We start from the raw sequence: 16,989 nt of genomic DNA, 5'->3' as shown, positions 1-16,989 counted from the left end.
ATTTGGGTTGCGTGCCACAAACAAATGTATGTATTGGAAACTGTACAATAGGGCTGGGTATCGGCTCTAATTACCTGATATGATTTAGATTCACAAGATCACGATTTGATTTTGATCTATTCAACTAGGCTTGATGGTGCTGGTTTCAGGGGGTCAGCACTGCCGTATTTTGTTATTATTTTAGTTATTATATCATATATTAGTTATTTTGGTCAACTGGGTTTCCATAGTTCAGCACAATGGAAAACTATAGACATCTGTGGGAATCATTAGCAGAATTCTAGATAGATTAAAAGATTTATTTTGGATAGGGTTGCAAATTGTAAGCACGTTCCTTACTCGATCATTGATAACGTTAACGATCAATTTATCGGTCAATTGTAACAAAAAATACCCAATTTACCAAACAATAACAAATGTATTTGTTTCCTCAATCAAAATGTTTATTTCCGCAGCAGCGTCATATTGCGTTCTCGCAACATTGCATGGCATATGAAACATAGAAATGTAGAGGCCTAAACATATTAAAAGCGATTTGTATCGACTTTAAGTGGGCTAGCTGCATATGTGGAAAAATGTACTTATGTCCAATAGGCCTAACTAAATAACAGATTATGCGCATAAAACGCATAAAACAAAAACAACCAACTGTACTAACGAAGCCAACAGTGGGACACCGTCAAACAAGGGCCGGCCGCCGGAACATAAAAAAATCAAAGGCATGTATTTAACAAACTCAACAATGTTCTAAACACGGTTTTATATTAACTTAAAGGTTTTATAAATTGCCTTTTCCAGTGTTTAGCATTGTTTCCTAGCAATGGGGGTTTGTATCAATGGAGTCTGTGTCTCTAATTCTCATTTTGACTAATCAGTCTAGTCTCGAGTTCATGAGATCCTCCCTCACTCAACTAAGCCATTCTGATTTGACTGTTTTGCTGACGTGAGTAAGGCACTGGTTGTAGTCACCGCCCACAATCAACAATTTGCTCAACAACAGAGCGAGTGGAATTACTTCCTCAAACGGGTTGACGTGCGCGGGTGCCGACAGAGACCGCAGAGAACGAGGGAGGGAGAGAGAGATAGAGGGACATGAGCATTTACACACAACCTCCAGCCCTGCGCGCAGGAGTGTGTATAAATGTGCGTGCGCGTGGGGACGGAGCTTCTCCACTCGCATATCACTGTGCGCGCCCATATTCCGATCCGTGCAATAATATTCACAGGGGTATATATTGTCATTTGAAACAAGTTACCAATGCATTGTCCCGTGGGATTATGCCCCCCCCCCCCCCCCCCCGCGGCGAAATTAATTAGTATTCCCCTCAATCTCTCTATATCTCTCTCTGTCTGCTAGTGCAGACTGTGGGTGACTGTCACTCAAATCGCTTATGGGCGGAGCCCAGCCCAAAACAGCTTGAAATCTTGAAGTGGAAAAATGCTGCTTTAGTTTAGAGTACTTGATTAGAAATACAAAACAATGAATAGACTCAGGAATTGTGTAAAGTTGCCCAAATAGTGGAAGGAATAGCAAGACCATGTCCCCTTTAATAAATAAATGAAAAATCTACTTATGTCAATGAACATTTCTAATAGGCCTAACTAAATAACAGATTACGCGCATAAAACGCTGAAAACAACCAACTGCAAGCAACAATAGTACCGGTATTTATTTATTTATTAAAAAAAAAAAATCCGTTTTTCTCCCATCCCAATGTTAGTCGTTATGCTAATTCCCAATCCCCTTCCTGGTCATTGCGCACTCTACCCCCTACCGTCGGTCCGGGAGGCCGGAGACTATCACATGCTTCTTCCGACCCAGCCCACCGCTTCTTTTCACCTGGCAGCGCGGATTCTCACTGGGAGAGTGTAACGTGTGGAAGGTCACACTACCTCTCCTAGATCCTTCCCTTGCTGTGCAGGCGCCCCCGACTGAACTGTAGGAGTCGCTGTTTACAACGACCAGGACCCACCCTCGCCGGGTTTCCCACCCTCTAACACTGCCAATTGTGTTAGTATGGACGGTCGGCCAACCCGGAAGCACCACAGTTGGATTCGATCCCACTGTCTCTGTGGTGGTAGACCGACGCTTAGTCCGCTGCGCTACCTGGCCGCCCTAACAATAGTATTTTTAACACTATGGGTGCCGGAGGTTAAATTCATGATATACCATGGGTCGCCAGCTCTATTTGTCTATGGAGAAGTACCCCTTCTTTGCATGGCTATAACTTTTTAAATTCTATTGCTACATTGCCATTATTAGGGCCCATTCAAAGTCCTATTGTTCATTGTGTAGCAACGTTAAACTTTATCATTCACATATTCATAGTAAAGTATGGTCTAATGTATAAGTATGTTTTCATCTCTTTCTGCAGCTTTCTCCAGAACGTGATCTATAGCCCCAAATGCATTATATTGATGATGAAATACAGTTTGATGGCAATCGGGGCGATATAAAAAATTTCAATTGGACGTACTTCTAGAATGATCTACGTATGATCTGATGATGACCGGATGGGCGGGGGATCGTTTATAATTCCGTGGGCAGCGTTATATCATTCATCTAGTGTGGGTCATATGTTCATCATAACAGTTTATATGGAACACGTTCAAGAATAACGCTGAATCTTACCGGATCTTCCTCGCGCCGTTGGACGATCAGCGTGGTGTAGACCGTTTTCGATTATGGGATGTTTATCCTGATGAACCATTTCCAGCTTGTATAATACTATATACGTCCAAATCATGTTGTTTATCGAGTTATTGGCAATGGATCGCTATATATTGTGACGAGCCAGAGTGCCGGCAGCCAAACCGAGTGCCCGGAAGTAATATGGCCGACCAGCACAACCTCCACAGCACTTCCTGTTTGGCGATTGCGCCGATCGGCCACCAGATGGCGCTCCTGAACCGCCAGAGAGCTCAGTGGGTCCTCCTGGTGGATCTCAGGCCAGCGGAGGGGAAATATGAATCCGATCACAGATTTTTTAAATATTGATATTAAAGACGCTGTAAAGCGTCCTTCGGCAACTTGAGCATGGCCGGGAATGACGCTGTAAAGTGTTTCCCGGCAGTTAAAGTGTTAATGAGGCTATTATTATTATTATTATTATTATTATTATTATTATTATTATTATTATTATTATTATTATTATTATTATTATTATTATTATTATTTTGCAACAAGATAGCCTTCATAAATAGCCTGTCTCAGACTGACTCACATGCATGGTCCCAATTCCAGCACATCGACATGGTCGGACGGGAGCGCATGCAGCCTGCATCACAATCAGTCCAAAAACACAGGTATAGAGGTACTGGCATGCCAGCTTTGTCAGCCTGGGGATTCTCCCCGCATTGACTTTGCACCGTCAGTCGGATTTGTATCCTGGGATGGGGAATGGCTTCTTTTAACTGTTACGCAAGGTGGTCTGCCATTATGCCGACAAGGACTTCTAACGTTAGTTAGGAACACTGCAGTGGTGACTCGCCAGTCCTCGTGATGTAGTAGCAAGTGACTGTAACATAGCTTTCGCCTTTCGGTCATTAGGGCAGTCCAGCTGTCTGTCGTCAATGCAACCTTTCGAGCACCGGTAAAACGTTAGCTAACTCTGCGAGCAACTCCTAACTTGCATCAGTGTAGCTCTCCTGCGCGAGGTGGTTGTGCCTCAGGATGGGCCGTCGCTCGTGTTTTTCCCTTGTTTGTTGCTTCCTCGTCATAGTTATATTGCACGCTCGCTCTATCTGTTCATTGAAACATGCTTTGAAAATACACCATTCTACTGACGTAGGCTACAATGTAATAAGAGACCGACAACATTCATTTTAACATATCATTGTTTGATCAAGTAAATGTCATGTGTTCGAGTAAATTAATCTTCGATTAATTGTTAACACCCCTAATTTGGGGATTTTAAGAATTCATTCAAATTAAACGATTCTATGTGGATTTTATTGAATATTTGTCCCATCTCTAGTGTAAAAGATTGACATAGGTCTGGGTAGTGTAGAAGTCTTAAGCACTCGCCTACCACCGCAGAGACCCGGGTTAAATTCCCGGCAGCGATACCGCCGTTTTGGTCTGTCATCAGGGAATGCAGACTGTTGTAGCTTGGACTGGGGTCCTTATAACAATAACTTGACAACACATGGTAGCTGCAGCTATTTGGGACACGGAGCTTTGTCCCAAACACACACACACACCCACACACACACACTGTTGTCACCGGAAGGGCACGCAGATGGTATCTACTGCGCATGGGCGTTTTCGCAACAACGGCTCAAACAATTTAGCGTTTCAGTAGGGGCCACAACGTATCCACCAAAAAACGCATTTCTGTGTAAAAGGGACATGAAACGTATTCAAAAACGTATAAAAACGAGCACAAAAACACTGTAACAAGCACCTAACACAACTGGCAGTGTTCACGGGTGGGAGCGAGTCCTGATCGTTGCAACAGCGACTCCTACTAGTCAGTGCACGTTACTCTCCTCGCGAAACTCCTAATTGTCAAGTGAAAAGTTGCGGCTGACGACTCCACATTTATCGGAGGAGGCATGTGGTGGTCTACACCCTCCCCAGACCGACAGTAGGGCAGCATGTGGTAGTCTACACACCCTCCCCAGACCGACAGTAGGGCAGCATGTGGTAGTCTACACACCCTCCCCAGACCGACAGTAGGGCAGCATGTGGTGGTCTACACCCTCCCCAGACCGACAGTAGGGCAGCATGTGGTGGTCTACACCCTCCCCAGACCGACAGTAGGGCAGCATGTGGTGGTCTACACCCTCCCCAGACCGACAGTAGGGCAGCATGTGGTGGTCTACACCCTCCCCAGACCGACAGTAGGGCAGCATGTGGTGGTCTACACCCTCCCCAGACCGACAGTAGGGCACCATGTGGTAGTCTACACACCCTCCCCAGACCGACAGTAGGGCAGCATGTGGTAGTCTACACACCCTCCCCAGACCGACAGTAGGGCAGCATGTGGTGGTCTATACCCTCCCAGACCGACAGTAGGGCAGCATGTGGTAGTCTACAGTCTACACCCTCCCCAGACCGACAGTAGGGCAGCATGTGGTAGTCTACAGTCTACACCCTCCCCAGACCGACAGTAGGGCAGCATGTGGTGGTCTATACCCTCCCAGACCCCCCCCTCTCTCTCTCCCAGGTCAGAGTTTTGATGGTATTTACAGAGGATGGACAGATAATGTTGATATTTATTTTAACATAAAAAATATAATGCATAATACATTTATACATGATCATGCAACATAAAAAAAACTGATGAAACTTAAAAGTTTAAAGCTCAATATATCAAAACGTGGCACTTTCCAGTGAACAGGATGTCTATTTGTATTAAAACATTCGATTGTTTTTCATTTAAATGTCTGGAAGAGCTAAAAAATTAAAATGTCAAATTATATTTTGGTTGTCTTTTTTGAGTTGATCTAAATGTTACTGATTGTGTTAAATTGGCATAATATGATATTGTCTCATATCAATCGCAGGCACCTGAATTGTATCGTGGGAGACTTTGTGATATCGGCAAATATCGTATCGTTGTCCAAAGAATCAATATCGTATTGTGATGAAACCGGTGATTCCCACCCCTAGTCTCTACACCCTCCCCAGACTGACAGTAGGGCAGCACAGCAACCAGGAAGGGCATAACGACCAAAAATTGGGGGATGGGATAAAAAAGGTGAAAGGGCAAAGAAAGAAAAAAAAAATTGCTATAGATCTGCTTTGTCCCTCTCTCAGTTACCAGCCGGTGGTGGACTACATCGACCGTCAGTTTGAGAGCTACCTGCAGGAGGAACTGAAGATCAAGCGCTCGCTACACAACTACCACGACTCACGCGTCCACGCCTGCCTCTACTTCATATCCCCCTCAGGACACTCACTCAAGTCACTGGACCTGGTCACCATGAAGAAACTAGACAGCAAGGTGTGTGTGTGTGTGTGTGTGTGTGTAACATTTCAGCAATAGACTAAATTTACCAGTGTTTGGCTGGACATTTTAGATTCTGGGGATGGGGATTTTGTGTGTTGGCATGGTTACGGGGATATGTATTCAAACACAGATTATCAATGTTTCATCGATATGTGCTTTTTAATTTATGTGTACTATTTAATTCAGAGCCCTAGCTGTAAAACTGTATGTGTGGTGGAGATTGCCTAATCGCAGTGTTCCAAGACATGTCTTTCTTTATAGATTCAGTAGTTTTTGCCAGTTCTAGCACAGCGGATTCCTAAGCTCCAGATGTCAATGTTATTTATAGCCTTTGGAAGCTGATTACAAACGAGAGAGAGAGATGTCGTTTTTAGACTTTCTTCTCAAAGTTATTATTATGTCTGGCTGGATGGAGAGGCTCAAAATCCCGCTAACTAACCCTTCCCTTGGTGGTCTGAGACTTTCCCATGCTTTTTCTCTCTCTCTCTCTGTGTGTGTGTGTTGACGTGTGTGTGTTGACTTGTGTGTTTTCTGTTTGTGAGAGCTCTCAGCTCTAGTGTGAGTAACCCATTGATTTGCATGTGAATGGAGTGGAAAGCGTAATGGAATGCTGCCATCCACTCTTTTCTCTCTCTCACTCTGGCTGTCCCTTTGTGCCACTGTGCAGACAGACAGAAAGAGACGCACTACATTTGTTAAACCTACAGGCCTCTGTCAGTCACTCAGACGGTCATCGGTGAAGCTTCTTGGGTGTAAGACCTATATTTTGTGCATGCCTATCTCGGTGTGTGTGTGGCCCAGCCTAGATGCTTGTATAGCAACAATAGCTCAGCCCCAGGCATATCCTGTGTACAACTAGACATACAGACGGAGTACCCTTGGTGCAGACAGACAGACAGACAGGTAGTAATAAGACAGACAAGCTGATAAGACAGAGTATCCTAGGCACAGCTAGACAGACAGACATACAGGCAGGCAGGCAGGCTGACAGAGTATCCTGAGTGGGTGCAGGCAGGCAGGCAGACCGTATCCTGGGTACAGTTAGACAGACAGACATACAGGCAGGCAGGCAGGCTGACAGAGTATCCTGAGTGGGTACAGGCAGGCAGGCAGGCAGGCAGACAGTATCCTGGGTACAGTTAGACAGACAGACAGGCAGGCAGGCTGACTGAGTGTCCTGGGACCTGGGTACAGCTAGACAGACAGGCAGGCAGACAGAGGAATGGAATGTAGCCTTGGACAGCTCAATAGGCAGCTGGGCCACTAGTCACCCCAGGCTGCTCACTGCTACTGGAAAGCTTTGTGTGGAGAGAAGATGGAGGATTTACAATTGGCACTCACTGGCAATAGTATAAATGTCCCCTCCATTGTAACTATACAAAACCATGGCTATGAAAAAGACACAGGGCTTCTCTAACTAAACAGTTTTGTTTAGTTAGAGAAGGGATTAGTCAGGTGATGCAGTATAGGGGACGTGACGTTTCTTTTTTAATAAAAGATGGTTGGGAAGTCTTGTTGTGTGAAAAGCTGCTGCAGAAGACATCACGACCACCATGGGAGAGAAACCTCCACCCTTCTTTTAACTAGAGTTGTTCCGATACCGATACCAGTATCGGAAATGCCTCCGATACCAATAGCCTCCAGCTGCAACCGCGGAGCGAGCCCCTCACTAGACGCTGTGGCAGGAAGTTTCTCTTATTGGGTTAGGTAACAGGAGCGCGCATGCACGTGGCGTCATTAGCGTGCGTGCAACCAGTTTTGATATCAGCAACGCAACACTGGTTAGGTTTAGGCCCTCATCTAAGAGAGGTTAGAGTGACAGTCAGGGCTGGTAATCCTTCCTGTAACAAAGCAACATAGGCCCTCAACTAGGGCTGGGCGATTAATCAATTTTATCGATTAATTCGAATTAATGATTTAGGACTATTTTGAAAAATTTAAATCCATTAAATGTTTTCAAGGGTCACCCTTTATTTTACAAAAAGTGATGTTTGGTGAAAGTTAGATTTGCACTTTATTAATCCCAATAGAGAAATTCATTCTTGTTTGATGATGTTTTAAGTGAAGTTTGGTGAAAAAGCAAGTTATTGCACTATTAATCCCAATAGGGACATTCATCTTTGTTTGATCAAGAGTAACCTTTTATTATAATAAAAAAAAAATTGTGAAGATTGGTGAAAGTTAGGTTTGCACTTCAATCCCAATAGGGAAATTCATCTTGTTTTTATTTGTATCCACTTGTGCTCCTCTATTTTTTCTGCCATCCCAATTTAGCCGTGCCAATTCTCCCCTCCCCTGTCTTGATTGTTGCTCGCATGTGCCCCCCACATGAAATTCATCTTGGTTTGATTTTTTTTGTGTCAAATAAAAACAAAGGTTATTTGAATGATTTCTAGTTTTCAAGAGAAAAAAATCGATTAAAATCGTGAATCGGATTTTAAAAAAAAATCTGAGATTTTATTTTTAGGCCATATCGCCCAGCCCTACCCTCAACCATAGGGGTTAGGGTTGGGGAAGTATTTTACTGTATTGTACCCATTCTGCAATCTGTTAATAAAGTTTTCAATCAATCAATTCCTGGCCGCTCTCTCGCTCTCTCCAACCGCACGTCTCAATCGAGCTTGGTCAAGGGGGAGGGGCTAGGCCCAATGTGGAGTGACGCTAGCGCTAACTTCCGTACTCTCCGCCAATCAGCGTGCACCTGCCACAGAGTCTAGTGAGGGGCTCGCTCCGCGGTTGCAGCTGGAGGCTACTCTCCCATGCAGCCTAAAATGCTGGTATCGGTATCTGCGAGTACGCGGCAAGTCTAGCCTCCGATCCCATATGACGTCATTTATCTCCTGCGGAGAGTGATGATTATAAAATGAATGTTTTTAATCGACCGTGAATTAAAGTGTCAATGCTTTTTGTCATTTTAACAGCAGATACACTTTCTTAAATTCCATTGTCCCGACAGAGCGGTGTGACGGGGAGCTCGGATGTGTTTAGCTTGCTGGTGTTATTATAGCCATTAGCTGAAAAGCTAGCTAGTTGGAACAACATCCGCTTTAACATTACATCAAATCAGATGATCGCCTGTCCTTTCTCCAGGACCTGACACTGGCCGTCTATCAGCAAAAATGCACTGACGGTGAATCATATTGAAGCCAAGTAGCTACTGATTAACGTTAGCTGACTAACGTTATCAAATGTCAATGTGAAAACCTTGCGGGGAAGATGAGCTAGGTCAGCTAGCTTAGCTTGATAACGGTACCTTGGGCTATTCATAATCCAGAAATAATGGCTGCAGACCTGCAAGCAAAGTACAGCAAGTTCCAAGTGCCAAAGGATAAGCGTCTGAGGCGGAGTCTCAAAAGAGAATGTTGAATATTTATTGGGCATCGAAATTCACAACATACACCTGTCTCGTTACTAGCTAACGTTAACTGAACCGGTGCCTTCAGGATAGTCCAACGTACAATCCAACGTACAATGTCCCAACAACTTCTTCTTCTTCTATGGGGGATAATGGCGGGTCGCAACCACAGATATCCGCATACTGCCACCTACTGTACAACCCGGATGTCCCAATAACAGTTCCGTGGGTGAATTATGTCTAATCACCACAAGCTAGTCATAGTATTCCTTCCCATGATGTGTTTTGCCATACAACATGGCAAATGCCCTAACTCATTGAGCACAGTTGTCAATTAATGATACGAATCCATATCACCTGTTGTTTAATAAATACCATTACTTTCTAGTTATTACAAAAAGAAAACGGTATCTGTAAAAAAAAAAAATTATTATAAAAAAAAGTTTTATAATTCATATAATATATTTAAAAAAAAATGTATGCACTGGTATCGGATCAGTACTCGGTATCGGTCGATACCCAAATCTCAGGTATCGGATCGGAAAGGAAAAAATGATATCGGAACATCTCTACTTTTAACCTACGTTTTTGTACATTTTGCAGTTGCAGCGATTTCTCAATAGCAATTTATGTAAGCGAACCTTAAAAGATGGTGACCGGGGCGGCTAGGTGGTGTAGTGGGCAAGGCGCTCGCCACCAACGCTGGAGACGCTGGGTTCGAGCCCAGCTCTCGGCATTGCTATCAGCTTGGCTGGTCGTTCATACTAACACAATTGGCAGTGTTAGGGGTGGGAAAGCTGATGGGTGGGTCCTGGGCGTTGTGGACAGCGACCCCTACAGTTCGGTCGGGACGCCTGCACAGCGAGGGTAGGATCTGGAGAAAGGTAGTGTGACCTTCCACACGTTACACTCTCCCGGTGAGAATCTGCGCTGCCAGGCTGGCTGCCGGCTGGCTGCACATGTGTCGGAGGAAAGCATGTGACAGTCTCCGGCCTCCCGGACCAACAGTAGGGGGGGGGGGGGTGCGCAACAACCAGGAAGGGGGTTGGGAATTGGCATAACAACTAACAGTGGGATGGGAGAGAAATTGGAAAAAGGAGGGGGAAAAAAGAGATTAAAAATTTAAAAAAAAAAGATGGTGACCGGCATCCGTAGTAATTATGGGTGGGAATCGCCACAAAGTTTTCCGTTGGGGAAATAATGGATGGTAATAAATCACAATATTGCAAAGTCGCAATACTATTGTATCGTGATATTGCGGAATATTACGATTTATTACCAATAACGGAAAACTGTCAACATCTGCAATGCAAATATATTAGTGCTGTCAATCGATTAAAATATTTAATCGTGATTAATCGCATGATTGTCCATAGTTAACTCGCGATTAATCGCAAATTAATCGCTTTTTTTCTTTTCTTTTTACCTTAACACATTGACGGCTACAGGGATTAGACGGGCCCCACTCTCTAAGGCCAGCATATCATAATAAGGTTTCATTGTGCGTGAGGCTGTTTGTAGAGCTAAATCTATACTTTATATTATTGCTATCTGTCAATTCTCATTGTCAATTGACACTATAAACCGTCCCTTCAATATGCCTTAAACAAATAATTTTTTCATCAATACGTTCCCGTCGTTTCTGATTATTGATTACCAATAACAGCATTAGCCTCAGTAGCCTAATTCGCTGACCGGGTGGATGGCTATCAAAGCAAGGCCCGATTGGGCTGTAATTGACGTCAAATAGCTCTTACCTGTGGCCGGTTGGACTGCAAAAAGGATTTCCCAGTTATCGATCGCCATCTGGTAGATCGGCTACACGCATAGCTGTAGGCTAACAGAAAAATCCATTCATAAAAATAAAACACTGCTCTCTAACAGGGAACACTGCATTATCGAGACAGCTCCCCTATGAGGATCTGGCCGGTAATGCACTTTTCCGAATTCCAAGAGTAGGGTAAATCTGCAGTGCCGCAGGGTGACATTGAGTGGGATATTACAATGGAATAAAAGCCAAAACAACCTTGCCACGGACATATCCGTGGTTGGCCCTCAACCGTTGGATCCGAAACACGGACATGTCCGTGGTTGGCCCCGAATGTGTTAAACGGATCTTTTTCAAGTTCCAAGTTTTAATACTCTTATCAACATGAGAGTCAACAAATGCTTGCTTTATGCAGCCATTTAACACAAAAGGATGACCCTCATGCATTGCAAATTTGCATCAAATGCAAAACAGAGTGATGCACAAAATAACTTAAAGGCCCACTTGCAGGTTGTATTTTTGTTCAATAAACAATGTGGACTAGGCCAACGGTGACTTTCATGAAGAGCCACCATGCACGTGCATATTTTAATCCATGTTTCATAGCGTGCGTGTGTCATCTTAATGATGACGTCACACCAGGTATCAGGGCAGCGAGGGGCGCTGAGAATCACAGGCAGGTAGTGGCAGGAAGCAAAGAGCCTTCTTGTTACTACTAGCAGAGGAATCTGTGGCTAGTATCTGTTTTACCTAACACTATTGCTCCGTGATCATAGCCATTTATCTCTAAAGCTAACCACTATTTGTAAAAGCCACAACCACGTTACCATATTTGTAAATACTAATGTAAATCATTGTGTCGTACATATTGTGTATATAACGTAGCTAGCTTGCTAGCCGGCATTCTCGAAACTCCTAACTCCTGTATACGTTTGTCTTCACAAACAAAGTATTCTGCCAGGGAACTTATGGACACGACAGTAGTAGGTAGTAGTAGTAGAAGAGGACCTGCACATTTTACTCGTTCCCGAAACTCCTCTACATGCCCCGATTTAAAATGGTTTCATGACAGTAGACATAATGCTAACGTTAATGTTAGCTAGCTGCTAGCTTGGTACTATGACCCGTGACGGGGATAAGGTAACAGCCAACGGCGCTGCGTACTGAACAGGCTGCCTAGTGGTAAATGTAGTTCTTTTTTTACGACATTAAAAACCTTATAACTACCTTGTTTCAACCAAAAATGTAGTAGTAGCTGGTCCATCAAAGTCTCTCCGACGATTAAACCCATTTTCGTCTTGTAAGGCGTCCATTTGGATCAAGGAAATGGCTTTCCTCGCTCGTCAAACTCCATTGTAGTGGATGAGAGTTAGGGAAAAGTTACTTGCAGTGACGTCACGGCACTGATAGCGTCTGATAAGCTTTTTGATTGGCTCCATACATGTTATTCGTGCATGGACACAGGGGGCGAAATTAAAGCCCGCCGCCCGCCAGGGGCGCTCAGTTTTTACCTTTGGCGCTTGCCACTGGGGGGTCTGCCCGCCGTGTGGCGTGTAGACGTGTAGTTCATAACGATACTCTTATTTTGAAAATCTGTGCGGGTCTCATTTCCGCTCCAAGCGCAGCTCCAGTCATAATATCGATGGCTCCGGCAGTTAGCAGCATTCGGTTCGTATGATATTCTTATTTTGAAAAAAAACGTGGCAACGAGTCATATCCGCCCAGCCGGGCCAGCCCTGCAGCGGGATACTATTGGCTTCTGCTCGTATCAACACAGCTCTAGTCTAGACCGGACCTCCATGAGCTACCGTAACGTTACTGTTTAAACAATGACCCAGTCAGCTATTCACTTTTAGTTTAATACATGACGAGGCATTGTCTAACGGTATCTAGCTGGCTAGCTACTAGGGGTGGGACGATACATCGATCCAGATCGATACATCGATGTAATTATCAACAATCGAATCGGATCGATGCGATGTAATAAGATCGATTCATATCGATACTCTTATTTTGAAAATCCTGTGGCGAGTCTCATATCTGCCCAAGAACAACAGCAGTAGCTCCGTGTGTGTAGATGTTACAGCATAGCATTCTCCCTTTCTGTGTGTGTGTGTGTGTGCGCGCGTCTTTGGAAAGACAAGATGAGGTCAGAGGAGTTTGATGTTTAAATGTTATTTAAACATAAACAATATAATACATAATAAATGTAGGCCTATACATGATCATGCAACATCAACAAATTGTTGTAGGAACGGTTTGGGAGAGGGAGGTTGTGAGTTTTGAGTTCCAAAAAATGTAGCTTAAAGTTTAAAGCTCAATATATAAAAACGTGGCACTTTACAGTGAACAGGAGGTCTATTTGTATTAAAAACAATAGATTGATTTTCCTTTAAATGTCTGGAAGAGCTCAAAAATACAAATGTCAAATGATATTTTCATTACCTTTTTTTTGTTGATCTAAATGTTACCGATTGTGTTAAATGGGCATATGATATCATCTCATATCGATCGCAGGCACCTGAATCTAATCGTATCGTATTGTATCGTGAGAGACTTTGTGATATCGGCAAATATCGTATCGTTGTCCAAAGAATCGATATCATATCGTATCATGATGAAACTGGTGATTCCCACCCCTACTAGCTACTGATATCAACAAATGCTCCAGCAATAGTCGACTCGAGTGCATAATACCTCCGTTCCCTCGTTAGCTAGCTCACGTTAGCTAGCTCACGTTAGATCTATATGTCCCAGTAAACTAAATTGTCTTAACGTTACCTAGCGGGCTAGCAGTAGCTACAGATAGCTCCTGATATCAATGTCTTATAACATTGATTCAATGCGTATTGTAGCTGAGGGCTTTATGAATGTGATTTGACCAAAGAACCCTAACATTATACCAATGGAGTCCAGCTGCAGCGCCGGAGAATCCTTGCATGCTGAATGTAGAGTATTAGTATAGGGTCCCGCTGCAGCACAGGAGAATCCTTTTTGGAGCTGGAGGCTACTAGAGTACACGCAGACAGTGGAGCTGTTTGCAGATAGCGAGCATTTTGACTTATTGCGTGGTGGCCATGTCTCGCAGATAATACAACTACAAGTATGATTATATAATATATATTTTATTTAAAAAAATGTTTTTATATAAAATATATATATATATATTTTTTTAATCAAAACAAATTTTGGCAGGTAAGAAATATGCTTGGCGGGTAGATTCTTCCCATCTACCCGCCACTGGCAGGTGAGTCAAAAAGTTAATTTCGCTCCCTGCATGGACATTTTTAACCCTTTCTGAGTGGAATTTCTGGCGTCAAATGGAAATAAATAAATAATGAAAATAGATACCAATGATGTAAACTACACATAATTGAAGACTAGGGTTTAACCTGCAAGTGGCACTTTAAAAGAAAATAATAATTTAAAACAATGAATAAAGTGTGTATGAAATAATAGGGGAAAGAAAACGTTAGGAACTTGTTACATTCACCCACACAAGGGCTGAGTAATCACACACACCCCTCTCTCTCTCACACACACTCTCCCAGCTCTGTTTCTCTCTTGCCCCTTCCTCATCTCTCTCACCCCCCTCTCTCTCTATATATATATCTCACCACACACACACACACACACTCTTCAGAAACAAACATAGTATCAATGAGAGCATCAATAATACACCCGAGTGAAGTCTAGTAAAAAAAAATATATATATATATATATAAAAGTTAATCGTGAGTTAAAAAAAATTGTGGCGTTAATAGAATCGGGTGATAACGTGTTAACACTTTAAGTGCCGAAAACTTGTTTAGGCGTCTTTCCTAGCCATGCTAAAGTTGCAGAGGACGCCCTAACTCGTCTTTAATATCAATATTTAAAAAATCTGTGATCGAAATCATATTTTTCCTCCGCAGCCCTGAGACACAGTGCTGGCCTCCTCTCAACCCTCTAGCGGTTCAAGAGCGCCATCTGGTGGCCGATCGGCAGAAGCGCCAAACAGGAAGTCATGTGGATGAAGTGCTGATCACCCATATTACTTCCGGCCACTCTCTATAGCTCCTGTGACTCCATCTTGAAACACTCGATAATAGATCGCTCGCCCTAACTCAATAAACAACGTTATTTGGACGTATATACTATTTTACAACCTGGAAATGGACCGGGTATTTCGACATCCCATAATGGAAAACTGTCTACCCCACGCTGATCGCCCAACGGCCCGCGGAGACTGGGGTGAGTTTTAGCGTGTAATATTACCGTGTTCGACACTAACTGCTATGATGAACATTTGACCCACATTAGATGAATGGTATAACGTTGCCCACGGAATTATAAACGATCCCCCGCCCATCCGGTCATCATCAGATGATACGTAGAAACTTCTAGAAGTATGTCCAATTGAAATTTTTGATCTCGCACAGATTCTTACCAAACTGTATTTCATCATCAATATAATGCATTTGGGGCTATAAATCACGTTCTGGAGAAAGCTGCAGAAAGAGATGAAAACATACTTATACTTTAGACCATATTTTAGTATGAATATGTGAATGAAAAAGTTTAACGTTGCTACACCATGAACAATACATATAGGACCTTGAATGGGCCCTAATAATGGCAATCTAGCAATAGAATTTAAAAAGTTATAGCCCTGCAAAGAAGGGGAACTTCTCTATGTTAAATAGAGCTGGCAACGGATGGTATATCATGAATTTAACCTTAGGCAATCAAAGTGTTAATACCACGTTAACTTTGACAGCCTTAAAATATATACAACCTGTTTTATACAGATTTCAGTCAGTTCATCTCACTCCAATAATTTTATTGCTCAAGATCAAAGTAAGCACTCTACAGATATTGAGCGTCATTTTGTAAAGTGTCTGGTGTCACCAGTAATACCGGTGTTGTCATGAGTTTATTAGTCATGGGGAAATTCCACATCACCATGGCAACCCTAGTCAAAAGTTCACCTTTCTGTCTATGCTTGACTTGCTTATGTAGGCAGGAACAGTTATCACTCTGTTCTTAGGGGTCGTGAACCCAAAAGTTTTCCAACCACTGCTATAGCAGGTACTTTACATTCAGCACAGTGTCTTCTCCTGGCTGCAGCTGCCAATGCTCCCCTCACCAGACTGTATGACCACAGACCCACCGCCCCAGAAAGGCCTAATTCATGTGGCTCGACAGGGGGTTCGGCCGCTGATCAACCCTGTTGCATAAGCATCCATCTATTCATAGCCTTCGAACGCTGACGTCTTGTTCAAACAACAGGTGATTGTCATAAACAACTGTGGCGTCATCAGTCCGCGCACGTTAGCAGTTAGCCGACAAGCGGAGTATCTCATGACAATGTAATAAATATGACACTAAAATACTCTCTTCCGCCACAATATATTGAAACGACGTCCACTGTATACCCCACACTACTATAAACGTGGCCTCAGAATTCACGCCACACACATACTCGGCACGTAAATATATAAAACAGCGCAGTGCAAGCTAATTAGCCTAGCAAGCCTTGTTGTTGAGTGAGTCCTACCTCTGGGTCTCCTTCCGGGTCTCCTTCGCTCTCGGCCATCTCCTTCACTGATTGGTTGTTAGTGCGTGTGCTCATATCCAAGTTTGGAAAATCGGTATATCGAAACTTTGCGACCACGTTTCATGTTTATTTCGAGGAAATAATTTATCGCGATAGTTATCGTTATCGTTTTATCGCCCAGCCCTACGTTCATATCAAGGGAGCCTATTCTTTAAGGCGAGACACTGCAGGTGAATAGTCAAATATACTTTTTTTGTTGATTTTGAGATTTTGTTATATTTTGCTTCCTAAACATGTCTTCTATGAAACTAGTGACAATAAAACGTCAATAACACACATTTAGTTGTTTATTTTACATCATTTTGCCTTA

General features: G+C 43.3%; 1 protein-coding gene across 2 annotated transcripts in view; it reads left to right on the top strand.

Annotated features, from left to right (window-relative positions):
• septin10 (septin 10) overlaps window positions 1-16,989 on the top strand; it is a 44,982-nt gene that overhangs the window by 17,203 nt on the left and 10,790 nt on the right. For both annotated transcript variants that reach the window (XM_084310787.1, XM_084310788.1), the window contains exon 4: window positions 5,765-5,951. In XM_084310787.1, coding sequence (XP_084166913.1) covers window positions 5,765-5,951 — 187 coding nt within the window. The remainder of the gene's footprint in view (window positions 1-5,764; window positions 5,952-16,989) is intronic.

This window comes from Notolepis coatsorum (assembly GCF_963971535.1).
Source record: "Notolepis coatsorum genome assembly, chromosome: 3".
Classification (NCBI taxonomy): domain Eukaryota; kingdom Metazoa; phylum Chordata; class Actinopteri; order Aulopiformes; family Paralepididae; genus Notolepis; species Notolepis coatsorum.
Note: the sequence above shows the minus strand (reverse complement) of the source record. Positions and strands in the feature narration are given on the sequence as shown.